The sequence below is a fragment of the Takifugu rubripes genome, chromosome 11, assembly GCF_901000725.2.
Source record: "Takifugu rubripes chromosome 11, fTakRub1.2, whole genome shotgun sequence".
NCBI lineage: Eukaryota > Metazoa > Chordata > Actinopteri > Tetraodontiformes > Tetraodontidae > Takifugu > Takifugu rubripes.
The window spans coordinates 1,983,542-2,010,769 of record NC_042295.1 but is presented as its reverse complement, the minus strand read 5'-3'; the positions used below and the strand labels follow the sequence as shown (position 1 = coordinate 2,010,769).

At 56.8% G+C, this 27,228-nt stretch overlaps 2 protein-coding genes across 2 annotated transcripts in view; one reads left to right on the top strand and one right to left on the bottom strand.

The window, feature by feature from the left end:
* The window catches only part of phldb1b (pleckstrin homology-like domain, family B, member 1b), a 31,478-nt gene extending 18,029 nt beyond the window's left edge, over window positions 1-13,449 (top strand). The window contains 17 exon segments of the mRNA XM_029843232.1: window positions 4,324-4,647; window positions 4,740-4,886; window positions 4,948-5,085; window positions 5,556-5,684; window positions 7,010-7,165; window positions 7,235-7,435; window positions 7,580-7,714; window positions 8,460-8,621; window positions 8,978-9,109; window positions 9,512-9,622; window positions 9,701-9,803; window positions 10,945-11,263; window positions 11,344-11,434; window positions 11,659-11,805; window positions 11,914-12,133; window positions 13,015-13,100; window positions 13,176-13,449. Of these exon segments, the coding sequence (XP_029699092.1) occupies window positions 4,324-4,647; window positions 4,740-4,886; window positions 4,948-5,085; window positions 5,556-5,684; window positions 7,010-7,165; window positions 7,235-7,435; window positions 7,580-7,714; window positions 8,460-8,621; window positions 8,978-9,109; window positions 9,512-9,622; window positions 9,701-9,803; window positions 10,945-11,263; window positions 11,344-11,434; window positions 11,659-11,805; window positions 11,914-12,133; window positions 13,015-13,100; window positions 13,176-13,316 (2,742 nt within the window). The 3' untranslated portion in view covers window positions 13,317-13,449.
* A 1,102-nt stretch (window positions 13,450-14,551) lies between these two features.
* Window positions 14,552-25,390, bottom strand: LOC101070853 (alpha-2-macroglobulin-like protein 1). Its single transcript, XM_029843233.1, has 35 exons — window positions 25,236-25,390; window positions 24,388-24,568; window positions 23,502-23,658; window positions 22,406-22,458; window positions 21,999-22,019; window positions 21,757-21,925; window positions 21,602-21,686; window positions 21,412-21,532; window positions 21,230-21,344; window positions 21,050-21,159; window positions 20,829-20,981; window positions 20,513-20,749; window positions 20,376-20,439; window positions 20,094-20,239; window positions 19,876-20,025; window positions 19,634-19,810; window positions 19,471-19,564; window positions 19,256-19,394; window positions 18,955-19,180; window positions 18,754-18,880; window positions 17,988-18,109; window positions 17,866-17,917; window positions 17,707-17,790; window positions 17,455-17,631; window positions 17,288-17,369; window positions 16,687-16,843; window positions 16,544-16,618; window positions 16,296-16,461; window positions 16,019-16,215; window positions 15,744-15,959; window positions 15,460-15,669; window positions 15,317-15,385; window positions 15,143-15,248; window positions 15,027-15,068; window positions 14,552-14,958 (listed from the first exon to the last, which is right to left on the bottom strand). The coding sequence occupies exons 1-35, from the start codon at window positions 25,319-25,321 to the stop codon at window positions 14,936-14,938; spliced, it is 4,389 nt and encodes a 1,462-aa protein (XP_029699093.1). The 5' UTR covers window positions 25,322-25,390; the 3' UTR covers window positions 14,552-14,935.
* Between the last annotated feature and the right edge of the window lie 1,838 nt (window positions 25,391-27,228).

Sequence of the window (27,228 nt, the reverse complement as noted above, 5' to 3'; positions counted from 1 at the left end):
AGGCTGGAACCTTGGTGAGGGGGGGGGGGGGGGGGGGCGGGGTCACCTCGGGGTCATCCGTCCACAGGCGCGACCGCGAGTTCAAACCGTAGGACGGAAGAACGCCGGTCAGGTGCCGGTCACGTGACCGTAAAAAGTCGGAATCAGAATCGCTCAGCCGTGCCTGTAGGGGGCGCCGCGTGTGTGTGTGTGGGGGGGGGGGGGGGGGGGGGGGGGGGGGGGGTTCTCTGCACCCTGATGTGTTGTGGGATTGTTTGGAGGCAGGAACTCGCAGCTCTTTGAGGAGGCAGCAGGAGGAGCTGCGGGGCCTGTAATTAGCCGCAGTCGTGACAGCGCCTTCTTGCCCCACAGCGTCTCAGTTTACGGGGCTTCACACACATCCTGCTACTCATTCACACAACCGATTACCCAAAAACAAAGCTGTGTGAGCGGCGCCTCTCACGGAGGCTCGTTCAGGGGCGAGGGAGCGTTCACGGGGAGTCAACAGCTCAGAGGCAGCGGGAGGCTGCTGGGAGGATCCGGGTTCTTCGGGATAATGTTTAGAGTTGTTTTGATGTTCCTGACGGGTGTCTGTGAGGCTCCGGGGGAACTGGTGCGACTGGGGCAAATTGACCTTGAAACATCAGCACTTTGTGGCGTTTTCCCCTCCGGGCAGGGGCGTTTGGGACGAACCGCGACCTTCGTGGTTGTCATCTCGGGGCAGATCTCTGCCAGCAGCCCACCAGTCTGCCCCCTCTCCCCGTCTCCTCTCCTGCTTTATTTTGGTACGTTAGCAGGATGTCACCAACGTCTGTGACGCAGCAAAAACTAAAACGTTTGTGGGTCCAAGTTGTTCCTTCACTGTCCAGATTATATTTAGCGGCAGCGACTTAGACCCCCCCAACACAGGCTGATGCTCCGCGTGAGACTGAATATTTGGGAAAATCCACACAGGCAGGCCGGCAGACAGTTGAATCTGTGTTCTTTAATTAATTTATCAGATAATCTGCAGAAGAGGATTTGGCTTGTGGATGTTTAACGGGGATTTTGAGGGTGCAGTTCAGTGGCCGCCCACTAGAGGGCGCCATTTAACCGCAAACCTGTGAGTAGAGCAGAGAGAAGAAAACATTCAAAAGTCATATGAGATGTCAGACTGAGACAATTAGGAGTAAGTCTGTAAATATTGGCTTCATAAAGTGGAAATGAGCAAAGCAGCATGTCCTGGAGTCGTTTGTGTGGTTTGTGACGGGCCTTTAAAAAGGCAGCAACAAGCCTCACGGGGTAAAACGGCCCCCTTGATAATTATCATCTCGTTTGAGCTGGAATCAACAGAGGCAGGTTTCAGCCCCCCTGAAACTAAAATTACCTCTTTCCATCATCGCGCCTGGTGTAAATCTGTCGGCCTATTTCAGGTAAAGCCCAAAAGTTCCTCTGCTTTTATTAGAAGCAACTGTAGGAGTCCCCGCCCCTGTCCTCACCTCCTCCCATAAGACCTGGGGTGGGGGGCAACGACAGCATCTTCAGCCTTGTAACGCAGCCGCCTGTGTGTCTGATGGACCGGTACCACATGGTTCACGGCAGCGGGACCGTTCCGGGTCCTCCGGGACGAGGTCCAAGCAGGGAGCGGGTTGTGGTCTGCCTGCTGACTGTAGCTCAAAAGAAGCCAACGTTTGTGAACAGCCTGACAGCTCTCGTGAAGGTAACGAGGCTAATGCTAATATTAGGTGCGGGGTCCGGGTTCAGGAGAGTAGGTGCACTGTTTGGGATCCTTCCATGTGACTCTGTGGTTGCCAGGCCAGCTCAGATGCTAACAGTGAGGGCTGTGTTCTTGCCACCTTTAGCTAGGAACAAGCTAACCGCTAAATCCTGCTCTAAATGGTGCATGTGCTTTATATAGGGACTTTTGGGCGCTTTACAGAGACCCAGAGCCTGACCTCTGAGCCAGCAAGGGTGGCAGGAAGAACTGACTTTTAACAGGAAGAAACCTCGAGCAGGACCAGACTCACGTAAGGGGACCTGTCTGCTGGTAGGTGGTGAGACAAAGGTGGTGAGGAAGGGTGAGGGTGACACGTGCATCCTAAATGCAGATAGGTGAATTTGTTTTCCCAAACCTGAGGGTCAGTGGGGTCAGAGGTCGTCGGCATTTTCTGCTTCCAGCTTCGATTTTATCCGGGAAGACCGAGCTGCCTCCCGAATCCTGGCAGATCTCCCGTGAGCGTCGGGACGTGAGTGGGAGAGAGTGGGAGAGAGTGGGAGAGAGTGGGAGCTCGCCCTCAGAAACCAGCTTTGCGACGCCAACGGACGAGCGTTTGAGCCGCAGGCGGCCCGCGAGCGGCCGGTTCCTCGGCCCGCTCCTCTCCGCACCTCTGCCGACGCGCACGTCGGGTTTTACATTCCGCGCACGCACGGCAGATCGAACGGGCTGATGCAAGTGCTGGCAGATGTTGCGCCTCCATAATGAGTCTGACTGAGCCTGCTGATTAGAACGGCCGCGTCGAGGCTCCGCCGCCCCTTTAATCGCTGCATCTCCAGCCTTGGAAGTGCCGATGCCCCCAGGCGGCGGCGGTTTAAATCCCCGCCGCCCCCACTGGGAGCAGCAACGCCGCGGCTTCATCACCGACACGTTGGAGCAGGACCACCACGGAGGTGGGCCGCTGCTGGAGAACCCCCCCCCCCCGCCCTTTCTTCTCCAATCTGGCTTTGATGCTTTTATGTTGGGAATAAAAAAGAAAACAAAGCGAATCCTCTTGTTGGGATCATCTGTTTGTTCCTCCCGTGGGACCTGAACGCCCGGAGCCCCCGGAGGATCAGCCCGCTCATGAATGGGCCTCGTTTGGCGGCAGATACACGCGCAGAATAAGGCTTTGTTGAACTTTCCGTGCCTGAGATTCCTGTTTACGCCTGTGACGTCGGGGAGAAGGGGGGGAAAAAACTGCGACTATGAAAGCATCTGCTCTGATCAAAGATCTGCAGACGGAGGATGGCCCCCGGGGCGCTCGGGGAGGACAAGGAGGAGATGGGGGGAGGGGGGGGAACATTAAAGGGCACCAGAGCAAACAGGAGATGGCAAATCTCAGGGGGGGGAGAGGAGCAAACACGAGGAGGAGACGCCGACTGCTGCGAGGGGGAAAATCCAGAAAATAAAGAGGCAAGTGGGGAGACGAGGCCGGCGAAGGGAGGAGGGACAGAGTGAGAGGTCTGCCGTCAGCGTAGCTGCTCCTTTACTGGAGAGGACGCGCAGTTAGGTGACGCTAATTAGTGAAGCCGTTAAACCCCCAGCTGAGTCTGGGGGTTTGTCCTGTCAGAATTTAACTGGGGGGGGGGGGGGGGGGGGGTATTTGAAACACACGGGGGCAGGAATTCCTTCACCTGCTGATGGCAGTAAAGCCTCACATCCGGTTCGCTGCATTTATTAACCAGTTTCCTCTGGATAGTGCTTCTGTTGGGACCAGTTAGCAGCACAGTTAGCATCCTCAGAGGCTAATGATGTCATGGCGGGGGGGGGGGAGTTGATCACCTGGTTGGAGCGTGAGGAAACCTTGGTAACGCTTAGCCTCGGCTACCGTATCCTGCTGTAAACCCACTGTATCTCCCAGGGGCTCATGGGAGCTCGCCATTTTGTACCCAGTGTTTGATTAACACACCAAAGTGCGACCTTGTTCTCTTCCCAGCCAGCTCTCGCAGCCCCCCCGGGGACCTTCTAATGATATCTACAGAGGCCCCACAAAGTTCTAAATTAAAGGATTTTTATCGCCCGCGGCAACAGAGCGCTCCGATCCTAAAAAAAAACAAACTTCTGGCGTTGAAAAGAGCCGCAAAAAAGGAGGAAAAACGGGGGATTCTTGCAGATCTTGTTTGTGCTTCTGAGCCGCAGCGCGTCTCTACGCGATTGTTGACAGATTTGTTGCTGTCGACTCGATTTAGGCGACGCCGAACGTGTCTAATCCGCCCGAGCCCCCCCACCCCCCCCACCCCCACCCCCCCACCTGAGAGGCCGTCTGATCCCAGACCGTTGGCGTTCTGTCGCTTCTGCTGACAAAACCTGACGGCAGTTATTCTAATTCCAGCAGATGTTGAGTGGGAGGACGGGATCGGAGCGCTTGACGTTGGACGGCGCCGCCGGGGGGGGGGGGGAGGGTTACACAGCCTGGCAGATTACAGGTTAGAGCCGGCGCTGATGGGTGAAGTCCCAAATCCACCAGGAAGTGCAGCCTGGAGTTAAGACGGGTGACCCTGTTGGTCCGTGACCCCCGCATGGTGGCAGCTGGACCACCAGACCAGCCTGGCCCTCGTGGGGGGGGGGGCGAGGGTCCTGTTCTGACGTCCCCCTCCGGTTCCCCACAGGAGCGCCAGCGGCTGGAGACCATCCTCAACCTCTGTGCCGAGTACAACAAAGGAGAAGGCGGCGGCCTGGAGCCGCTCAGCTCGGGGAGGACGGGGTTCCCCGGGGTGCTGAGCGACGGCCCGGCCCAGAAACCCTCGCTGGACGGCGTCCTGGCGGGGGCGCCGTTGCCCGCCGCCTTCCAGCTGCTGCAGAAGCAGCGAGAGAGCGACGAGGAGAACCTGAAGGAGGAGTGCAGCAGCACGGAGAGCACCCATCAGGAGGTGAGGACGTCTCCGGCCCCCGGCTCCTCCGCAGCAGCAGCGCTGCTCAATGGAGACAGACAGGTTCTCGCCGTTAGCGTTTAGCATGTAGCCACGTCGATCTCCACTCCGCAGCCACTTAAAAGCTTTCCTCGTCCTCGTCCTCGTCCCCGCAGCACGAGGACTCGTCCGGCTCGGGGAGCCCCGGCCGCCTGGAGCTGGGCTACCTGGAAGACGAGCGCGTTCGAGCTCTCGCCCGCATCGATGAGCTCAAATCCCGGCTGATGGAGCTGGAGCAGCAGCTGCAGGAGTCCAAACAAGAGGTAGGAAATGAAGCCGCCGCGTCCCCCGGGGGTCAAAGGTCAGACGGTCTCCCTCCTCCAGGCAGAGATGGAGCGCGCCTTGCTGCAGGGCGAGAGGCAGGCGGAGGCGGAGCAGCTGGAGTCCGAGGCGGACGTCATCGCGCAGCTGCAGCACAAGCTGGACGAGCTGGAGAGCGCCATCCAGAGGGAGAAGGACAAGGTAGGCCTGGACGTTCTCTCACACACACACACACACACACACACACACACACGCTCTCCTCTGGTCTCCTCCGGGTTGGTTGATCACATTAGTTCTCCAGATGTGATTTGGGCTCCTCTCCTGCACGTTTGTACTAACGACCTCTGTTAACCTCTAATCCCCCCCCCTTCTGATCTGTGTGGCGACGCTCGGGCTCCAGAGGCCGTTTGGGCTCTGCTCCTCCGATCTTCTGGTGTCACGGAGCTCCTTTGTCCTCAGATTCTAACGGCTTTAGTTTCCTCGTCGATCACATGACCTTTACAGACACAGAACCAGTTTGTAGCTCATTTGTTAGCAGCGTTTTGATGTTTTTATCTGCATGGTGTGGATTTTTGAGTGTCTCTGTTTTCTTCTCTCCCCGTCACTCTGTTGTTGTTGTTGTTGTTGGTGCGTGTGTGTGTGGGTGTGTGTGTGGGTGTGTCGTGTCCTAGGAGAGGGCCAATCTGGAGGCTGAACGGCGGGCCCTGCAGAGCCTCCAGGAGGGCTACGCCGAGCTGAAGAACCAGCTCCATAACTGTCCCGAGTCGCTGCGGGAACATTTGCAGGAGCAGCTCAAGAGGGTGGGTGTCAGACGGAAGCAGCAGCACCTTCCAGACAAAATTCAGGAATCTTCCAGGTCCCCTGAACCTTTGAGCCGGGCTCCAGCACTGAGCCGAAGGAATTTTCCTTCTCGGCTCCACACGTACGTGTTAGCAAGGCCTCCGGGGTTAGCGAGGCCTCCAGGGTTAGCGAGGCCTCCAGGGTTAGCGAGGCCTCCCGTGTTAGCGAGGCCTCCAGGGTTAGCGAGGCCTCCCGTGTTAGCGAGGCCTCCGGGGTTAGCGAGGCCTCCCGTGTTAGCGAGGCCTCCTGTGTTAGCGAGGCCGCCTGGGTTAGCGAGGCTGCCTGGGTTAGCGAGGCCTCCTGGGATAGCGAGGCCTCCGGGGTTAGCGAGGCCTCCAGGGTTAGCGAGGCCTCCAGGGTTAGCGAGGCCTCCAGGGTTAGCGAGGCCTCCCGTGTTAGCGAGGCCTCCAGGGTTAGCGAGGCCTCCCGTGTTAGCGAGGCCTCCGGGGTTAGCGAGGCCTCCCGTGTTAGCGAGGCTGCCTGGGTTAGCGAGGCCTCCCGTGTTAGCGAGGCCTCCCGTGTTAGCGAGGCTGCCTGGGTTAGCGAGGCCTCCCGTGTTAGCGAGGCCTCCGGGGTTAGCGAGACCTCCCGTGTTAGCCCGAGGCCTCCCGTGTTAGCGAGGCCTCCCGTGTTAGCGAGGCCTCCCGTGTTAGCGAGGCCTCCCGTGTTAGCGAGGCCTCCGGGGTTAGCGAGGCCTCCCGTGTTAGCGAGGCCTCCGGGGTTAGCGAGGCCTCCCGTGTTAGCGAGGCCTCCGGGGTTAGCAAGGCCTCCCGTGTTAGCGAGGCCTCCGGGGTTAGCGAGGCCTCCCGGGTCAGCGTGGGAGCACGCGAGGCCCCCTGAGGCTGCTCCTGGGACATCTCTCTAATGTGTGAATGTCGCCTGGTGACCTGTCTTTAACCGCTGACTAATCCATTAACCACCTGCTAGATCTGCTCCTTTCTTTCCTTCCTCTGACTCTTTGGATCGTTTTGACCTTTTTGGAGCCTTTCGAGCTGGAGACGAGACCTGGAAGGAGACTAATCCCGTGTTTGAGTAGCTTCCGCTGTCGCCAAGGTCATTTTTGTTTGCCCCCCCCCCCCTAAAGGACACATCTTAGAGCTCTCCACTCATGTCAGGGTTGGTTTTCAGTGTGAACATGATGGAACGGAGACGCCACATTCCGATGTGTCCAAGTACGTCCGCCTGAACGGCGTCCTCCAGAACAAGGGTTCAGGGTCGGGGGGGGGGGTTTGTCCTTTAATGGCCCGACTGAGCCGTGATGTAACCTCTGGTGGGCTTCCATCAGGACGGCGAGGCGCTGGAAGCCGGGACCAAGAAGTTTGAGGACCTGGAGTTCCAGCAGCTGGAGAGGGAGAGCAGCCTGGAGGAGGAGAGGGAGACGATGAGCCAGCAGCTGCTCCTGGAGAGAGCGGAGTACCACAGCAGCGTGGCCAAGAGAAAGGTGAGGAGACGCGCGCTCGGTAGCCACGCTAGCTCGCACGCCACTCCACTCCACGCCTCTGTCCTCCAGGAGAAGCTCTCCGCTCTGGAGGCCCAGGCCACCCAGCTGGGCCTGCAGGCGTCTCAGGAGCGCGAGCGGCTGGTGGAGGAGCGGACGGTCGTCCTGCAGACGCTGCAGAAGGAGAAGGAGAGGCTGGCGGAGCTGGAGAAGAGGTACCACGGCCTGACCGGGGGGCGGGGCTTCCCCAAGTCCTCCTCCGCCATGAGAGAGGTGAGTGTGGGGTCATCCGTCTGGTGTGAACTGTTCCTGCCCTAACAACCTGAACGGGGGGGGGGGGGGGGGGGGGGCGGTCCAGGGGAGGCGGCTCACCTGTCCCGCCTGATTTCAGCTGCTCTGCCTCAATCCTTGAAACAGGAAGTGCTCCACGTCGGCGAGGCCGGCCTGTTGTCGGAGGACGCCCGCTCCTCCCAGCATTCCCTCTGTCGGGCCTCTGCTTCCTACTCGCGTCCCTCCCCTCCCTGTCAGTTTTACCCCAGCAGCCCCACAGAGGTAACAGCGCTAACCCGCCCTGCATGAAGCCCGTTGCCGCCCCCCCCACCCCGCCCGCTAGCGCCTCTGTGTGTGACGTGACGTGTGTAGGTGGTCATGTGACTCGTGTGTGCTGTAAATGCCAGTAACCTCGTGGCTTCTCATCCCGTCTGACCACGTGGCGTTGAGCGCTACCCGACGCCGTCTGACGTCTTTCCGATGCACGGTGGCGACCACACACCCGTCTCGCTCACTCGCTCGCCACCCTTTACCGTTAGAGTTCTGCCGGTCCGCCGCCGGTCGTGACCCTGCGGCTCCGGCACAGACGCGGGGTTGTTAGCGTTAGCTGCTAGCTGTTAGTATTAGCTGCTAGCTGGGTTTGATTTGGTGACTGTAGAGGTGAATGTATATCAATATCAGGCCGTTTACGGGAAGCTGATACTCAATGACCTCATTTCTGAGGTCAGAGGTCACAAATCAAACCCGCTGCCCGTCCACCAGAGTGACCTTGTTTTTCCTTTCCTTTCCTTTCCTTTCCTTTCCTTCCTTTCCTTTCCTTTCCTTTCCTTTCCTTTCCTTTCCTTTCCTTCCCTTCCTGCCTTTCCTTTCCTTCCCTTCCTTCCTTTCCTTTCCTTTCCTTTCCTTTCCTTTCCTTTCCTTTCCTTTCCTTTCCTTTCCTTTCCTCCCCTTCCTTCCCTTCCTGCCTTTCCTTCCCTTCCTTTCCTTTCCTTCCCTTCCTTCCCTTCCTTTCCTTTCCTTTCTAAAGAACTATGTGACTATGGGACAGTTGAATCAGATTTATGGGATGCCAAAGGTGGAGTCGTCCCCCACGTCTCCGCTCCACCAGCCCCTGCAGTCCGGCGCTGGAGACCCCGCCTTTTCCTACCTCCCCTCTCCTCGTGGCTCCTCCCCCTCTCTCTCCGTGGAGGTTCGTGGCATCTTCCTTCCTGTTTTTCCCCACTTTTAACATGGTTTGTGCATCTTATTCAACCTTGTGAGTCCGTAGATCCTCCAGCTGAAAACTTAAATGTTCCTCTGAGGAAATGGGTCACTGCAGCAGCAGCGACATAGAATTAAAATCAAGAAGATATGGATTTGGAAGCTGGAGGGGGAAACGCATAATTCAGCTGGCAATAATGTGCTGAAGACGGAAAAACATCAGTGTAATTCCAGCTTCTTAGGGTGCATAAAACAAACGCTCCTATCCTCCCCGCCATCTTTACATGCTTTCTAATCTCTTTTCTTCTCTCCCCCACCCTCGTTCCGCTCCCTCCTTCATCTCAGCACCACACTGAGGCTGGCAGGTCCAGGCTAGATTTAGAGCAGTGGTACCGGGGGCTGATGGCTGGCTCCGGCCCGCTCTGCCCCTCCCTTCTGCCCCCAAAGTCACAGTCGGGCTGCCGGCCGGTGCTGCAGGTAGCTGCTCTTCTCTTCCTCCTCCGGCTTTCTGCTCACTTGTTCTTCTGTCTTATTCCTTCATCTGCAGCCCACAGTCGTCAGTGTGTGTGTGTGTGTGTGTGTGTGTGTGTGTGTTAGAGGTGAAGATACCTGTTGTACCTCTTATCAACCAGTAGGGGGCGATAGAGCGCCTGGAACGTCGTGTTAGAATGTGGAATTCCAGTTTGATATTTGAGTTCTGTGGTTGAGAGCGTGTTCCGGGGGGGTGGGGTGGGGGGGTAGAGCCAGGTCCTCTGGGTTTGTGCTCCATCCCACAGCTCAACGCAGCATTATTGGACCTGAGAGCTGCTGATTAGGGTTTGATTCATCAAGTTCTCCACGCCCCCCCCCCCCCCGATCTCTGTGCTTTTACCCCCGCAGGTATTTCGCTCCAAGCTGGACAGCGACTCGGGTCCGTCTCCCCATCAGTCCCGCTCGGGTTCGACGTCCCCCCTGCAGCAGGGCGCGGCCACGCTGGGGCGCCACTCAAAGGTGGGCGGGTCTTCCGACGGCCTCGCCGCCGGTCCCGCGTCTCCGACGGGAACTGACCGTTGTTTTCTGGCGCCGCAGGGCCCCCTGATGGCCGCGGGCAGCACCGGCAGCCTCCCCAGGAACCTGGCCGCCACGCTGCAGGACATCGAGGCCAAGAGGCAGCTCGCGCTGCAGCAGAAAGGTGACGCCACCGCGCCGACTCAAGGTCAAGGTCGACCTGTTTGGGCTCTTTTTGCTCGGACTTTTGCCAAAACGGATGATGAGAAGGTCAAATTAAAACGAGCTCTGCTCAGGGAGAGTTAATGTTCCATCAGGAACCCAAATGTCTGGTAGCGAGCAGCCAAATGGGCCTAATTTCCCCCCAAAACCGGGAGAATCTTCGCCTGGGATGGCGTCGTTACTCGGTCGCCTTTGTGATGAGCAATCAGCATTTAGTCCTGATGACATCGGGAAAGGCACTTATTCCGAGTTTAAACACCGGTTGGAATGTGTAACTATTCCAAAGAGATGAGCAAATAATAATTACAATGGCAACACATTTTATTTGTACAGCGCGTTTGGCGCCGTTATTGTAGCTTCCAGTGGATTCCAGAGAAACGAGGACAGGGAAAACAAAGAGGGAGCGCTAATTAAGGCGAGCGCGCCGCTTTGATGTGGGAAGACGTTCGACTGGAAGCGGCTACGAGACGTTAAAACAGAATTATTACGTTTTCACGTCGGTTTACAGACATTCAGGCGTCGTTAGCGTGTTTTCTTTAGCTCGTCAGTGTTGGTTATTGGTGTGTGTGTGTGTGTGTGGGGGGGGGGACACCTCTGCTCCTCTTCCTCTCTGTGGGAGTAGCCCCGCCCACGGCGCCGGGCTGGAGACCCGAGTCCGACCCTCTCCGGTCTGTTCGGGCGCCCCAGACCTCCAGACTGAACCCCTCAGCCAGGGGCTCAGCAGGTTGTCACATGACCTCCTTGATCTTCCCATCAACCCCCGGCGTCTGAAATCAGCCCGCTCGTGTTCTGATGGGCTGGCGGCAGCCTTTAAGACCCGGCCCACTGCCCCCCCCCCCCCCGGAGGATCCGGCGCCGCGCTAATGCCAGCGGATCAGAGGGGGGCGACCCGGGCAGCCAATCAGGAGCCGCCTGGCGGTTTCCATCGATTTACCCGTCAGAGAATTGAGACGTTGATCACAGACGCTGCCCCCCCCCCCCACCTTCTAGCGTGTTTCCCCTCATCCATAAATCATCCCTGAGATCTACGGGATTTGGGAATTTTGCGAAGGAAAAGTGTCGGGACAAAAGCGCTGAAAATCCCCCCCCCCTCCCCCCCCCAGGTCAGCAGGTGATCGAGGAGCAGCGGCGGCGTCTGGCCGAGCTCAAGCAGCGAGCGGTGGCGGAGGCTCAGTACCAGTGGGAGGCGCTCCACGGCTCCCAGACCCACCTCCTGACCTCGCCGCCTCCGTCCTCGTTCTCGCCGCTGACGGCGTGCCGCGGGGCGCCCCCCCCTCTGGTCCACCACTCCATCCTGCACCACCAGCCGCCGGCGGCCGGCGACCGTCCCTACGACACGCTGAGCCTGGAGAGCTCGGACAGCGTGGACACCAGCATCTCCACCGGGAACAACTCGGCCTGCTCGCCGGACAACACGTCCAGGTTCGTCCGGTCGGATCAGGAGACCTTTGATCTAGATCAAAGGGTCAGGTGAAGCTAACGGACGTTGTGTCTGACCGCAGCGTCGGCGGCGCGGACGCCCTGAAGATCGAGGAGATGGAGAAGATGCTGAGGGAGGCGCAGCTGGAGAAGGCCCGGCTCATCGAGTCCAGGGTAAGACGGATGGTCCCCGTCCCGACGTCAATGGGAGGACAGTCCAGTCAGCACATTCCTCGTCTTCTCCTTCATTTTTATCGTCATTTGATGAAGACCGGGATCGATCCTCCGATTGATGACCGGTTCACTTTGTTGCTGAAAGTCCTTCTGGGTTGTGGTGGGGGGGGGGGGGGGCGGTTCTCTGCAAGGCCCGGACATTTGATGACAGCGTTGCTCCCCAGGAGCGGGAGAGCCTGGCTCGCCGACAGATGCTGGAGGAGGAGCGGAGGAGGCGGGAGGAGGCGGAGAAGAGGCTCCAGGACGAGACGTTCCACCGGCAGCAGCTGGTGGAGAAGGAGGTGAAGATGAGGGCCAAGAACTTCTCTCAGGTCAGTGACCCCCCCCCCTCCCCCCGTTAGAACCAGTGGGGCCGAAACGCTGCCCCCTAGTGGCTGGGAGACCCCGACCCCGTCGCTAACGGCCCGCGTCTCCTCCAGGCCCGTCCGATGACGCGATACCTGCCCATCCGGAGGGAGGAGTTCGACCTGCGCTCCCACGTGGAGTCGTCGGGCCACAACGTGGACACCTGCTACCAGGTCATCCTCACCGAGAAGATGTGCAAAGGCTACCTGGTGAAGATGGGGGGCAAGATCAAGTCCTGGAAGAAGCGCTGGTTCGTCTTCGACCGCCTCAAGCGCACCTTCTCCTACTACGTCGGTAAGATCTACGGACACGCCGGCCGGTCGCGGGACGGTTTTAACGATCAAAGGCTGTCGGAACGGCGACTTTTAGATCCGAGTCGGAGCCGAAACATCGTTGTGTAGCGACTCTGAGGCGTCAGGTTTTAAGGCGGCGGAGCGGCGTGCCGGGGACCTTCGGCGGCGGCACGTGCAGAGCGAAGCGTGCGCCCGCGTCTAATTTTGACGGGAGCTCTGGGAGCCTTTGAAGTCCTCAGAAGGTTGCGCTTTGAAGCGTACCTGGTTGGAGGAGGCGCGCTGAGATTAGCCAGGTTCAGACGCGCCCGGCGCCGAGCTCTCCGGGGACGCCAGCCGAGACGCCTCGCTCCCGTCGTCTCTTGACCTTGAACGGCGAAGAGGTGGCGGGTAAACGGGGCGCGGCCGGCGTTAATCAAGCGAGGCGAAGAGACGCAGCGGAATGAGATGCAAGCGGCGTGTTTGAATGCTAAAGAGGTCGTTAGCGGATAATGGCCGCGCATTAAGCGGGAAAGTGTTGTTCCTCGAAATGAAGCGCGGCATTTTCTACCTACTGCTCTTGAAGTTGGCTGGCGGAGTGTTTGTGCCTGGAGGTAGAGGACGGGTGCTGAGTTCCCCACCGGTTCCCCTCCGCTAGTTCTGCAGCGGCTGATGAAACACGCTGCAATCGTGTGCTAGCGTAGCGTAAGAACGTGAAAACACAATGAGCCCCGCCGCTTAAAGAGGAGCAAAAGTGCTGCGCTTGTCTTTCTCCATCCATCACCGCAAACCCTAAATTGTTGATGATCAAAGTTTTGCGGATTGTCCGCGTCTCCTGACGTTTTCCGCCTGCGCTCTTCTTCTTCTCCTCCTCTCCTTTACATTCCCTCCCCCCCCCCCCCCCAGACAAACACGAGACCAAGCTGAAGGGCGTCATCTACTTCCAGGCTATAGAAGAAGTTTATTACGACCACCTCCGCAGCGCCACAAAGGTGACACGCCTCCTGCCGCCGTCGTCCCCTCCCCCGCGAGCGCCTCTCTGACCCCGCCTCCTTTTCTCCTTCCAGAGCCCGAACCCCCCCCTCACCTTCTGCGTCAAGACCCACGACCGACTTTACTTCATGGTGGCGCCGTCCGCGGAGGCCATGAGGATCTGGATGGACGTGATCGTCACGGGGGCCGAAGGCTACACGCAGTTCATGAACTGAGCGGGAGCCCCGCCCCCTTCCCCCAGGCCACACCCCCAAGACCCCGCCCCTCAGCTCCCAAATATGTCACAGGTCACTCGAAACTGCACGTCAGATTTTATTTTGTAGACAATTTTTCCTGTTTTGGATTCAAAAAAGGGACACACACACACACACACGTGCACACACACACACACACACGTGTATATAAACCAAATGTTTTGAAGAAGCCTTTCTATATTGCCAAATGGAGATCTTGTAGTTATTTGTTCAAACTTTTGTATCTTTTTTTTTTTTACGTGTAAAAGACATAAATTGCCAAATGACACAACGCCAATGTTTCCTTTGACCGTTGAACCGCGACTTCACATTAAGACGTTCGTACGTTCGAATCGGCGCACGTAGCGCTCGCGGCTCTCGGTACATCACACCTTCAGTCCATCGTTCAGACAATCCAAAGAAACTGGAGGAGTTTTTTTTAAGTAACGCGGGACTTTAAGAAATCGGTACGTTGGTGTGTGAGTTAGCAACATGCTAGCTATACCTACTTTAAATGTTAGCTGCTTTAACAGTAGCTACCTTTAGCTTAGCAACCTGATTATGTTTCATTGTTCCATGCTCTTTGCATTCTCACAGAATATTAACGGCCGTGATAAACTAGCTTTCTTTTTTTGCTGAGAACTGCAATAAACCACCTGCCACTCAACCGTAATATTTTTAATTCTTAATTTCAGGCTCCTTACGTACGATTTCTCGCAAAATGTAGAAGACGGTCCATTAGCCAAGTAGCCGTTGGTGAGCTGATGCTACACAGAGGAGAAACAGCCGTCAACCCTGCTGGCCAGATACAAAACCACCAGGGGGCGCCAACGAGTCTGAACTGTGCCTTTTGACCCTGCTCAGTTACTGTTGACTAGGATGGCCTTTACGGCACATCGGATGTAAATAAACAGACGTGTTGTCGTCGTGAGTGTTGAGGTTGTAGTTAGCGGCGGCGGTTTGTGTCCGACCTCGTCCGGTTTCACGTGTCGGTTCACTTAATTTATGGTCGTGGTGCCTGAAAGCGACGCGGTTACTTTAAAGACCTTAATATATTCTTGCCTTTTCAAGCCACAAATGCGACTCTTCAACACTGGCTAGGCTGTTGGTCGATGGTGTTTATGCGTCACTGTTCTGTACGTTAAATAGCAAAAATGCTGTCAAGATGTTGCCTCAATGAAAAATGACATTAAATCGTACAAAAGCACCAGCAGTTGTTCCTCCTTCTGGGTCATTTTACAGCCTTTATTGTGAGTTTTGAAACCATGACAAGAAGCTTTTCGGACTCACAGTCGCCTTAATTGTGCTAGCGGTTTCCGTCGCGTACGAGGTTTTTCCTGTCAAAACTATAAAAAGCGAGTCGTTTCCGAGAATCTCCTGTTGAATTCAGCAGATTCTAAATTTAAAAAAAATTAAAAAAAAACAGTTCCAGTGTCACACGTGGATCTCGTGCCGACTAAAAAACAAATAAAAAGACGGGGTTGACGTTAAAAAAAAAAAAAAAATCCTAAAAACTTGCTACGACAAAACATTCACTGTTACAGCTAGTGCTGAAACTTATCACCCCCCCCACGATGACGGCGATCCTTCCAGACTAGCGTCTACAGCTCGTTGACGGTGTCACCTGCAAGAAAAAGTAAAATCTTTGACGCCATTTCCCCCCTCAAACCGCCGTCCCTGAACCGGACTCACCCTCTGAGCACGGCGAGCTGTACTCCGTCGCGGCCTCGTCACCTGAAACATCAAACGCACGTCAGTCACCATGGCGACAGGCCCCTGCCGCCACCGGTTCCGGACCCGCTACTCACTGGTCTGGTAGTAGTCGTAGACTCTGACCACGGCCGGTTTCAGGTTCCGGACAGGAAGCTCCTCCTCCAGCGTCACGTTGTAGAGCTTCGTCTCGTCCTTCTTCAGCTGAAACGAGAAGCAGAGGTTGGAGCCGCGGTTCCGTTGGTGCGGGGCTACGGAGCGCCGGTTCTCACCCCGTCCAGGTAGATGTTGACGTATCCGCCCTCCACGTCCACGCGCTTCACCGAGCGGTCGTTCTTCAGCTGCAGAAACACACAAGCGTCAGTGCGGCCGGACGCCGAGCGCGGCGGCCGTCGGCCCGTTAAGCCCCACCCACCAGGTCCAGCGAGCTCTGCTCCAGGACGTAGCCGGACAGCAGCTTGACGTTGACGATGACCATGTTGGTTTCCTCCCTCCGGCCCTGGTACCCGACGAACACGAAGAGGATGAGCTGCGGCCGGCTGGCGTTGCACTTGGCCATGGTGTGGGCGGAGACGTTGAAGGCGGAGAAGTCGGGGGGAGGGGGGATGTTGTAGTGGGAGGAGATCTGAGGAGAGAAGGCTCATGGGGAGTCCGGGACCCACCCCAAACCCAGGAGCTGTGGTGAAAGCGCTGGTTTACCTGGGCCAGCACGCAGCTCTGCCCCTCCGCCCTGATGGTGTACTCCCCAGGCACCTCGCTCAGCTTCTCCTCCTGGTACAGCAGCCGGTTGCTTTGATCCACCGTGAACTCTTTGTTCAGGCCGCCCAGCGACGTCACCGTGACCGTAGTGCTGCCCTCCGCGCTGTAGGTGGCGGCGCCGTATTTGGCCAGCGCTTGCAGAGCCACAACGGTGTCCTAAAGAGCACAGCGGTCAGTTTCACATCACCTCCCCGTCAGGTGCCAGGCTCTCTCACCTGTGTGGACGAGAAGCCGCCGTACGGGTTCTGCTGCCGGGCGAGCCAGCGGACGATGCCCGACGAGTAGTCCAATCCGAACTCTGGCAGGGCGGGGCCAGAGAGCAGGGCCAGCAGCACGTAGGAGGTCATCTCCACCTCCAGGGAATCCAGACCTTTCCCCGAAGCCCCAGCTCGGTCCCAGTGACGAGTACTGCCTGCAGCGGGGTCGCAGGGAGAACGGGCCGTTAACCCGAGCACATGACCAGCAGGGGGCGCTGGTCCCCTCCCAGCTCACCCTTAGCGCTGGATTTCTGGTGCAGGTACGTGATGAGTTTGCTCCTCATCTCCTGGTCTCCAGCCAGCGTGAAGGTGTAGGACAGCAGAGCGGAGGTGTACAGGTTGTCCAGCTGCCCTGAAACCGCCTGTCTCAGACAGTCCAGGCTCTTCTGGACCACCGGCTCCTGTCAGGCAACCGCAACGGCACCATCAAACCCTCAATTCAGCAGCTACCTCAAACCTCAGAAGGTGGAACGCCGCTCTCGCCTCAGCGTTGCCGTCCAGCTCCAGCATGGCGGCGGCGATGTAGGCCGTCAGGGACACGTCGTCGCTCACTCCGCCCTGAACACAAAGGCGTTAGCCTCCGCCGGACGATCCAGGTGCGGTTTCTCTGGAGGCGGCGGCGTTACCTTCATGCCGTTGTGAAAGAGTCTGCCGACGGATCGGATGCAGCCGTCGGGCCGCTGGTGCTTGGCCAGCCACTTCCTGGCCTCCTCCACGTGCTTGAGGTCCACAAAGATGTAGGGCCCGGCGCCGCCGAAGGACTTCATCACAAAGGCGGTCAGCCTGGGCGGTGACGGTAAAACCGCGTTCGTTAGCGTAGGGGTTAAATCTTTCAAAGGCAGTTTTAACCGATCCAACTTCTTCCTCCATCCCTGCTCTGATTTTGAGTCCTTGTTTCACACCCACACACTCTCCACGCTGCCCAGTGGCTAATCCCCCCCCCCCCCCCCCCCCCCCCCCCCCCCCCCCCCCCCCCCCAGGCTCCGAGCTCTAAGCCCATTAAATGCAATTATTAATATTTTCTGGCAGGAAGTGAATTATTTTGAAGGTGCCAAACGCTTCCCACCGTGGCGGGATGTTTTTCTTCCCCCGTCAAACCGAGAGTGAGACCGAAGCTAAAAACGTTAGCGAAAGATTCGAAACGCTGACGCAACCCACGTCCCACTTGTACAATCAGACTTTTTCCATGTGTTCCGAGGGAAAGGGGGGGGGGGCGCTTGTACCCACCAGGTGTTTCCGGACTCGTCGCTCTTTCCGAAAGCGCTGTAGGATCCGTCGTCGTGTTTGTAGGTGAGTTCCCTCTGATAACCTACCACAACCAGCAGCACAACAAATAAAGGAACAGTTCGCGTGACTACATGCTAACGCTAACTTTAAGTGCGTCCGAAACTCACCGCTCTCCAGGAAGCGCGTGGCTTTCTCCTGAATGTCCGGGGTCAGCTGACCCGTGCTCTTCAGGTAGTTGAGGATGAAGATGTTGGGAGCAAACAGCACCATGTTCTGCTCCCCGCAGCCGTACGGCATGGCCAGCAGCTTGTCCAGGTTCTTCATGGCGCGGCCCATCAGGTCACCTGCGGAGAGCCAAATTCCCAGTCACGCTAAGCCGGTCTGCCGAGGACCTCTACAGAACAAGGCTGTGAGCTGACCCAGCACGGAGACGGAGGCCCGGGCGGATCCGGCGACAAAGAACTCCGGCAGCAGGAGCGAGACTTTCTTCTCTTTGGGTCCCCCTGAAGCAACGAGAGCAGAGAGCATGATGGGAAACTCAACAACGCCAACATGTTATGCTAACAAGCGGCCCTCACCCGCCGGGCAGAGCAGCGCGTTGTGACTGACCATCTGCGGCGTTCCTTCAGCCTTCAGAAGGAAGCAACCCACACGTTAGCAGCAACATCGGGACATGCGACGTCGGGGGACCGTTACCCACCTCCACCAGCAGGGTGCGCACCACCGTGTCGATCTGGCCCGTCTTGGGTACCGTGGCGACCTCGTTGCCACAGAGAAGGTCGGTCTTGAGAGCTTCTGCGCTGACCTTCAGCTGCACCTGACCTGCACACACGGACCACCAATCGCAGCCTCCCGTTAGCCGCGGCCTCATTAAGCCCCATTTGTTGCCTGATTTTTCCGCTCCCTCTTCCCATCCCAGCATCCCTCACTCCGAGGACACGTACGGAGCGGTCCCCCCCCAGGGTGGTTTCCCGCCGTTTCGTCAGAGATGCTACCTGACTTGTTAGTACAAGTGACTGTCAGATGAGCGCAATCTGACATTGATCAGAGCCTCGCCCGCGCCGCCGCTGATGGCGCCCACGGAAATCCTCCGCTCTCAGGCTAGCCAGCAACAGCGGCGCGCGTTCCTCGCTCCCAGCGCTGCAAACGCAACATCTGTCAGTGTCGTTAGCGCGCGTTAATTAGCCGGCTGCGTCTCATCTTTGTCAGCCGACGTCTGAGTTTGGCGTCTGACGGAACAAACATCATCAGTCTTTAATTATGAAGACGTGGAGCCGCGTCGTTAGATTACAGTCAAAGTCAAGGTGATGCAAGCGCAGGCGGCGCCGCTGCGGGACAGTAATGCGATGGCGTCTGACACGGCTTTTAATGCCGCCATTATTATTTCAGGAGGTTAAAACGGATCCGACGTCTGTGGAACAGCAAAACTAGCTCATTTAATTCAGACGGGATCAGAGTTCCGATACCTAGAACGGCCGGAGTCACGATCCAGGAGAAGGTCCTGCTCTCCTCGCCACACAGGCACACCGAGTACTGGCACCCGTCGCAGTTTCTGAAGGCGTACTGGTCCGATTCAGCCAGCGTGACCTGGACCTGCACGCGGAGACAGAACCCGGCTCACAAACGGTGACAAAGCGCAGAAGAAGAGGGGGAGGGCGGGAGTTCACCATGATGCACTCGGACAGGTAGTTGAAGACGCTGGCTCGGAGGGTGAAGACCTCCCCGCGGATCACCGAGTACGGCAGCGTCAGGCTGACGAAAAAGGGCTGGAACGCCGTCAGCCCGACGCTGGGCGCCACGCCGAACCCCACGGAGGAGACGCAGAACGCTCCGGCCGCCCACTTCGTGATGGTGTCCGGGACGGTTTTCTCCAGGTCCGTCGAGCCGCCGTCTCTGCAAAAAAAAAACCCAGTTTGAACCGGTTTCAAAAACCCAAAAAAAGGTGCAGAAAGTGGGTCCATTTTTTACCCCACAGAAACTAGATCCCAGATCCACGTCTCCGGGAAAAACGTCCTGACCGTCTCCTTCTTTTGGTCATCCTTTTTCATCACCCCTTCGGAATTCATAGTGTTGAAGGCCAGAGGAACCGGAGAGTCGACCATATCCGCTATAAAACAACAGATCGGCTTTAACGAATACACTTGGGACGGAAACGAGGCCTTGGTTGCGGAGCAGGAAGCCACCTTCAAAAAATTCGATCATGTCCTTGTAGAGCCTCTCCCTGCAGTTGTAGGGCTTCTTCACGTCGGAGTTGGTCAGAATTTTGATCCCGATTTCCTGGAAAAGATCCCATCGTCAGAAACAGACGTTCCCCTTTCCGATGAATCGACGTGGACGTTTCGGTACCTTAAAGATGCTGTAGACGTCGTCCTTCTGATCCGGAGGTTCGTAGAAGAATGAGCGCTTCGAGCGGCCGCCTGCCCCGAGGTCCGGCACCAGCGACGGGAGACATGGATATGGCTCGTTGTCTTCGACGTCGTAGTTGTATCCGGACAGCTTCTGGTAGGGCAGCTCCTGGAACACCTGAGCGGAGCAGAAAACGGTCAGGAGGAGTTTGACTTGTTAGCCGCATCGCTAACGCTGCGAACCGAGTTGACGGAGAGTTCCTCCTCCGACTGCAGCAGGAGGACGCTCTGGTCGATGGCTCTGACGGAGCACAGGGAACCCGGGTGGGCCTTCAGACTGAGGGTGGTCTTCTCTGCCGGAAGCTCCTGGAGGGAGGAGAACTTCAGGGAGACCTGCAGAGACGCCAGGGTTAGACCAGACCGCCTGACCACACCAGTTCCCGGAGGGTCTGGAGCTGCACCTTGTTGTTGAGGCAGAGCCGCACAGGGAAGTCCTGGCTGTCGGCCACGGCCTCGCCGCTCGGCATCACGGCGTAAACGACCACTTGTGCGACCGGTGCCAAGTTGCTGACCTGACGGAGCGGCACGGAAAACTCCCCCGTGTTGACTGAGGCGGAAAGAGGAGGAAACTCATTACTGCCCCCTGTTGGGGGGGGGTGGTACACCACCTTACTATTGATTTAAAAACGTCGCTGCTGTTTTTAAATGCCGGAATCGTCGTAATCGAATCTTTTTTTTTTTACCACTTCCTGCTTTAACAGCCACCGGGACACGACCGTGCTGAACTATTCTTCCTTTGGACATCACCTGCAGACACAAAACAATGGAGAATCAGTTTCGATCACATGAGGCAGCCGGTGTGTCACCTCCACAGCCTCACCAGGTAAAAATGGTCAAGCACTTCCTGTCCCTTCCTAAGCTCCTCCCCCTGGATGATGTACTGCACGCGCACGGATGCTTCCTGGCCGCAGGGGAGCTTCCCGTTGCCCTGCGTGAGCTTTAGAAAGCTGCGGCTCTTGGAGTAAAAGGCGGCGACGTGGTGGCTGGCCGACCTGTACTCGGGCCGACGCAGGTTTTGCTCGTAGGGCTCCCGTTCCTCCGTCTTTCTCGACCTCGCCTGGTGACAGACGGAAATCTCAGTCGCACCTTGAAGAATGTGAAGAGCGAAGGGACGTGTTTGTGGAGCGGCGACCCACCCTCAGCGTCACCGAGCCGCTCCACGGCACCGTGTCAAAGGAAAACGCCGCCATTCCTTTCGCGTCGGTCGTCAGCGTCAGGTTAGAGTCTCCGACGAACACGTACACGGGCTCGTCTGGGACCGGTTTGCTGTCCGGACCCACCATTTTCACCTGCGAACGACACAAAGTTGAATTCTGCACAGGCGAGCGGCGGGTAAAAGGCGGACCGGACCGGCTACCTTCCCCTGGAACGGGATCCCGGGTTTGTAGGACGCAGGAACATCTTTGAAGGTCACCGTTCTGACCTGACTGCTGAAGCTGGTCTGCCCGGCGCCCTTCAGAACCACCCCTGAACAACCCAGAGAGCAGAGCTCAGGACCAGCAGGAGCCTCTCGGACCCCAACCCTACCCCTACCCACCTGTGCCGAACTCCTCCAGCTCAGCGCTGACCTCGAAGCGGTCCGCGTACATGTGCCTGTTGAGGGCAAACTCGCTCACGTCCACGGTCTGCGACACGCAGCCGCTTTTGTCCGTCTGGAAGGTCGGGAGGAAAGTTAGCGGTCGGCAACAGAGGCGCCAGCGCCGGATCGGGACTACGCACCGTCAGCTGGTAGGTCTTGCAGATGTCTTTCGGCTGCTCGCCGGAGTACCAGTAAAACGCGAAGGCGCTCCTGCAAAAGTCGGCTTTCACGGACCCGATGACGGGTTTTCCGTAGGTGTATCTGCAGGAGCAGAGGAGCAGGTCAAAGGAAGGAAGAGGCCCGGTATCCTCAGGTGGAAACGACACTCACTTGCCACAGATCCTGAAGGTCGCCTCTCGGTCCAGGATGGTGATGACTTGGGGCAGGTGCACCTTCACTTCGTACTTTGGCAACACTGGGGCAGAAGAGACCCAGTTCAACACAGATCTGAGGGCAGAAGGTCGAAGATGGGAGCCGAAACCCACCGTATTCCTTGATGTCGAAGCCGTGGAGGATCCTCTCCCCTTTATCCGTCTTGGCGCCGATGGTGTAGCGTCCTTGCTCGGCCTCGGGGATCATGGGATGTTTGAGATCCAGGATGCCCCCAGCGATGGGTTTATTCAGCCACTGGGCGATTCGGTTGTTATTGGGATCCTTTAAGGAGGAAGACCTCGGTGAAGGTTCGGAAAATGGAGGGAAATGAGTCAAATGTCATGTGTGGTCTTACCAGCAGCTCCACCAGCTTATACTGGGAGAGAGAGAGAGAAGAGAAGGTTAGGACGCACAGACACCGGCGCTAACGGGCACCGCCAGACCCGAACAAGTCTGAACATCTGAATGAATTCCCGTCCTCATCCTGGCGACACCCATGGAAAACGCCTCGAGTCCGTATTGATTCAGATGTTTGGGTCAGAGTGTGTGCCAAATGAACTCCGACGGCGTGTTTATCACGCCGCGCCACACGGAGCTTCACGCCCACGTGGTCCTCAAAAATCAACAAACAGCCCCTCCGTTCCCCTCCCACTCTCCTGAACCAAAATAGACCTCGGCGCTCACATTCACACGCGTGCTCGACATGGCACCGCTCTCCAGAACCGACCTGTGAAAACACACACGGCACCGGAATGCACTCACCACTCGGTTGACAGGGATGAAGTCGATATCCATGGAGACGATCCGGAACTGGACTGAAAGGAAAGTGGAAAATGAGGTCAACAGAACGTCTGGGTCAATGTTCTGCTGGAGGGAACCAAAGGAAGGGTGAAGTACCATCCTGCACTCTGGTGGCCCTCGACGCTAATAATTGTGGGGTTTTTTTACGAGAAGTTAGCGCGCGGGACTGAACCGCTAACTTGAAATATCCCATGGATCAATGAAGAGAGCTGGGTACAGGAAGCCTCCCGCCTACTGGCCAAACGGTGGTACTGCAAAGATGGCGTCGGTCACGCGCTTCCATCGGACCCAAAAACACTTTTCTTCCGTATGCTAACATGGCGAAAGAGACGTCTAGATCCCCATTTAATACTTTGTTGCTACATACATTTTAAAACCAAGTTCTGGTGTATTATTCTCCACATTGCTAACGTGCACTGGAGCAACGGGAGCGTTCGTGAGCTTCGTTAGCTTTGTGGGAGCACAAATATTAATGTTTAACTCTCTCAGATTAATGAATATCAGTAATGTGTCCCACCTTAAAGTTAAAGTAGTTGAAATGATTCTACGTTATATTTGACATTAGAACTTCCTGAACCGCCGCCTCCTCATAACGGTCACGGTTGCGGCGGCTCAGCCACAATCAGCTCGTTACCGGGCTAGCGAACGTTGCAGCTACGACCGTGGAAACTGTTGAATGAGGCCGCGAGAGCCCGAGTGGTAGTTCGGAGATGCTAGTGTGGAATCTCGGCCCCTACGGGGCTACGGAACCTGCGCTGTAGCGTTTTTCCCAGACCCGGAAGTCAACTGTTTTTTGCCTAGGAACGAATGAAGGCTCCGCCCCCAATATGGTATTCAGCCCTCTTCATAAATCCATGAAATGTCCCAGGAGACAAAGCTAACCAGCAGGAACTCTTCAGGAACCACAGTTCTGTGTGCTGAACACAGAAATAATTCCTAAAGTTTTCTGGCTAGACTCAGCGTTATGCTAATTTCTGCCAGTGCAGCTGAATCGGTGAGCAGCGCAGGGAGGCTAAAGCAGGAAGCGCAGATCTGGGGGCCAAAGTTGGAGACGTACCGGTCTGCCCCGGTTTGTAGATGGGTTTGTCGGTCTGGATGACGTGGATGAAAGCGGGAGGTTCGATGAGGATTTTGGTTTTCTTGCTCATCGAGTCGCTTTCGCCGGCAACGGTGACATTAACGGTCGCCACGGTTCTGGAGCGGACCACCGGAACCTGCAAAAGTGGCAAAGACGCTCAGAAGGCCGTCGTTGGCAACCCTTAAGTTTCAAAATAAAACTACAGCAGCAGCTGGAAGCACTGGATTTACTCCAGGTGGGAGGTGCTAGGCGAGCTAGCACAACTAGGAGGCTCGCAACGTTGCTTTACTTCACGTTCCTCCCAGTTTCCATTGCAACATCTGTCAAATCTGAAGAACAACAGGCCGCCCAGGGTAAACTAACGTCGTCATGCTTTTATGCCATATGTTTTCACTCGCTAAAGAGGCTGCGATTGCGTAACAGGTACTGGAACCGGGTGCTTGTGCTGCGGGATCCAGGATTGCATTTCTGGCGGGGCGGGGCGGGGGCGGGGGGGGTTGGAGGAATGCAGGTACACCACGGCCCCTGGCAGAAAGCAGCCTTTGTTCAGCTGATGAGTGGCCAAACGCTGGGGAGCAACGTGAGACTAAGTGCTATTGTCACAAAGCTGATTGAGGTCGGCGGGTCGGTGCACATCAATATCCTGCGAGTTGCGTAACCACGCGATGGAAACCAGAGCAGAACTTTAAAGAGAAAGAATTTTATCGACGGCCTCCTCGGGGCTGTAAACAGAGGTCAGTTTTAATAGCATGTCAGGAAACGTGGTGTGTGTGTGTGTGTGTGTGACAGCAAAATACGCTGGTCTCTAAGGAGAAAACAGGAATTTAAAGACGCGCTTCGGCCAAATGTGGCTCTGGACTCAGACCTGGAAGTTCAGGCAGCGGTAAAAGTCAACGTTGACGTCCTCCTTCAGGACAACGCTGGCGGTGGATCCCATCTCCAGGGTGACGGTCAGAGCGACGGGCGCCGTGGCGCCATGGATCTGGGCACACAGGGTCTCCTGCTCCCCTCCTCTGACCTGGGAGCTCACAGTCACTGCAAAAATCCTGCAGGCAGAAGGGGGGGGGGCAACAAATGTCAACGGGAAAGAGAAGAAAACCAACACGGAGGTTAAAGCGCCGTTAGCTTATAGCGACACTGTGGCTGGGAGGGATTAGCACACAGCGGTTTCATAACGGTCCGTGTTGTTTGGGTTGGGGGTGGGGGGGTCACAAAGTCATCCGAACGCATGAGGTCAGGGCTCAGAAACGCGGCGTTGCTTCACCGGCGTGGCAGAGATCTCCGAGAAAGTCTGGAGTGTTTGTCAGCTTTAACGTGACCCTTTCATGAGGAACAGAGGAGATAAAAGAGCACAACAGGTCGATGCTGGGATGAGTGAGCAAAACAATCGGCCTGATAACTGGTCACCAGAGTACAGACCTCATTATCTGGATTATCTGGTCATGGTCACGAGTCACCAGAACTCCCACCAGTTTAAAAAGGGCAAAAAAGAAGTTGCGTAATAGCAAACGACGCAATAAAAGTCTTTATTTTTGTTTGGAGGAACTTTTTATGGTCTCAAGCTAGAGAAGCAGCCGAATCCAAACACGCGCAGGTTTGTTGCATAACAATCACGCAAACGAGCGAAGGCGAATTTTCCCCCGCAACGCCAAACACTGGCGCGTGCGCTCGCTTGCGCGCGCCAAACTTCCGCGAAAAGTGTGCAAAACTCACGTGTCGTTGAGTTGCGCCGCCGCGGAACTTCGCAGGACCGCGAGCGCGGCGATGAGCGCGAACGTCGGCAGGACAGGTGCCGTCATGTCTGCAGAGCCGCGGAACACGCACGGCCGCGAGCAAAAGTTGATGAGGAGGAGGGGGAGGATGGCTGCCGCTTATAATGCCCCCGACCCACCTCCACCCCCTCCCGCTCCAGTCACACCCCCCCAACTTCGTTGGACCTCTGCAGCCTCCTCCCTTTTCCCGGAGGAGCTCTGCTTCCCAAAAGTTGCCTGAGAGACAACAGTCCGGAGCCAGGTCCGCTTCTAAGGGAATCATTGATGCCACATGTTGAGCAACAGCAGGCCCGTAGTAGCCTAAATGTCCAAAGCTGGACTCCGGCCACTGCCGGAACCCTTGAGCAGGAACCACCCTCCATGGGTTTGATAAACTCATTAACTACCGTGGTGCGTTAGCTTGTCTGACCTGACCTGACCTGACCTGACCTCGCCGATCCTGCATAACGAGGACGTCATTCCAGGCCTCCAACGGCCCAGATAAGGTGAGATGGAAAAGCAAAGATCAAAGGATCTGGACTGATGGGTTTCGCTGCAGTTTCCAGTTCAGGGACCAGTGTGACCAGTGTGACCAGTGTGACAGCGAGTGTTGGGGAGGTTCTCCCCTCCGCTCTGCCGGAGCGGCGACACTTTCTGATGAATTAGCTTTTTCTTTTGTCTTTCTTTCAGTGCTCGTCTCCTCCCCGCCTTTGATCCGCCGCTTTCTACCGGCGCGCCCAAGACGACAATGGCGAGCGTCTCCGCCTGGCCGAGGCCTCGGGCCTAAGACGACGCGCCGGAGCTTCAATGAGCGGATGACTCCCCGGGACTTTCAAGCCTTTGTGTGAAAATCCTCCTCTTCCCTTATCAAATCGGAAGAAATTCGCGACTTCTTTCCTCTCGCGGGGGAACATTTTTGATTGGTCAAACATCGGACAGTTGTTGTGTTGGTCAGCCGAAACCGCCCCCAGCTAGCCCGAAGACAAGACCAACAGCCAGGAGGTGAAGAGGGCAGCCAGGATCCTGTCATCATCCGAGCTGCTGGGTGGACGTGGGGCAAACCCGCTGTGGTCGTTAGCCGCCTGGGCTATTGGGGATTAGAAAGAAGTGGATATCTGCTACGTACAGGCTTTTTCCTGTTAGCTAGCCTTGCGCTCAGAGCTAATGAAGCATGTTGCACACACCCATCTGCGTATAGAGGAGCCTCTGTGTACGGCTAAATGTTACTGAGGCTAAAGCAAACAGCTGATCCCACTTTCCTTTTTTTTGCCATTTAAAGAGGAACCAACCGGGGCAGGAACCTCTGAGAATCCGGTCCAATGAGTCCTGCCCGGCTCAGCGAGCATCTGCTGCCCCGTCGACATTGTTAATTGGTATTAACGACCTGCGGAGGAGGTCCCGGTCTGGCAGAACGCCCCGGCATTGCTGACAGTTGGTGGAATTTGCACCTCGTTAAGAAAGGTAAATATAGAAAGGCCGAAATGCCGCACGCCTCTGAAGCCGCAACACGTGCGCGCGCGCACGTCCGTGTGTTCGCGGCAGCAGGCAGGAGAGGGCGGCAGACGTCGGGGCTGAGAGCAGCCTGTTTGTTTCAGGTCTCTCGTCTCCAGTCCAGGGAGGAGCTCGTTAGCTCGGCTCCCCCGCGGATGCCTGATGAATTCTTTATTAAAACAATATGTTCACCCAGAGCTCCTGCCGAGATGCGTAAAAGTTCAATTAACTGGGCCTTGATGAGCTGAACGAGATGATCTTTTCGCTGTTAAAAGCTCCCCGCGCGCGCCGCCGCCGCCGTCTCCAGAGCGCATGCGTAAACACGGCGAAGGAACATCCACCAGCGACTAACAAAGGGAAGCCGGGTGCTGCGCGGGGATTTGGATGTTCAAAGGAGCAGCTCACGCCTCTGGGCCATGAGGGGCTCTCTGGAGTCGGGGAGCCAAATGTGTTGTTAAACAAGC

Bases quoted from the DNA above. Each gene is read 5' to 3' on its own strand.
- LOC101070853 (XM_029843233.1), bottom strand. From the start codon at position 25,321: ATGACGGCACCTGTCCTGCCGACGTTCGCGCTCATCGCCGCGCTCGCG. The intron at 22,020-22,405 runs GTGAGTGCATTC...TCTCTCTCCCAG, and splicing joins TCATCCCTGTCAACCGAGTG to TATAAGCTGGTGGAGCTGCT. The intron at 16,619-16,686 runs GTAACGCCGCCG...CTTTGTGTTCAG, and splicing joins TCTTTCACAACGGCATGAAG to GGCGGAGTGAGCGACGACGT.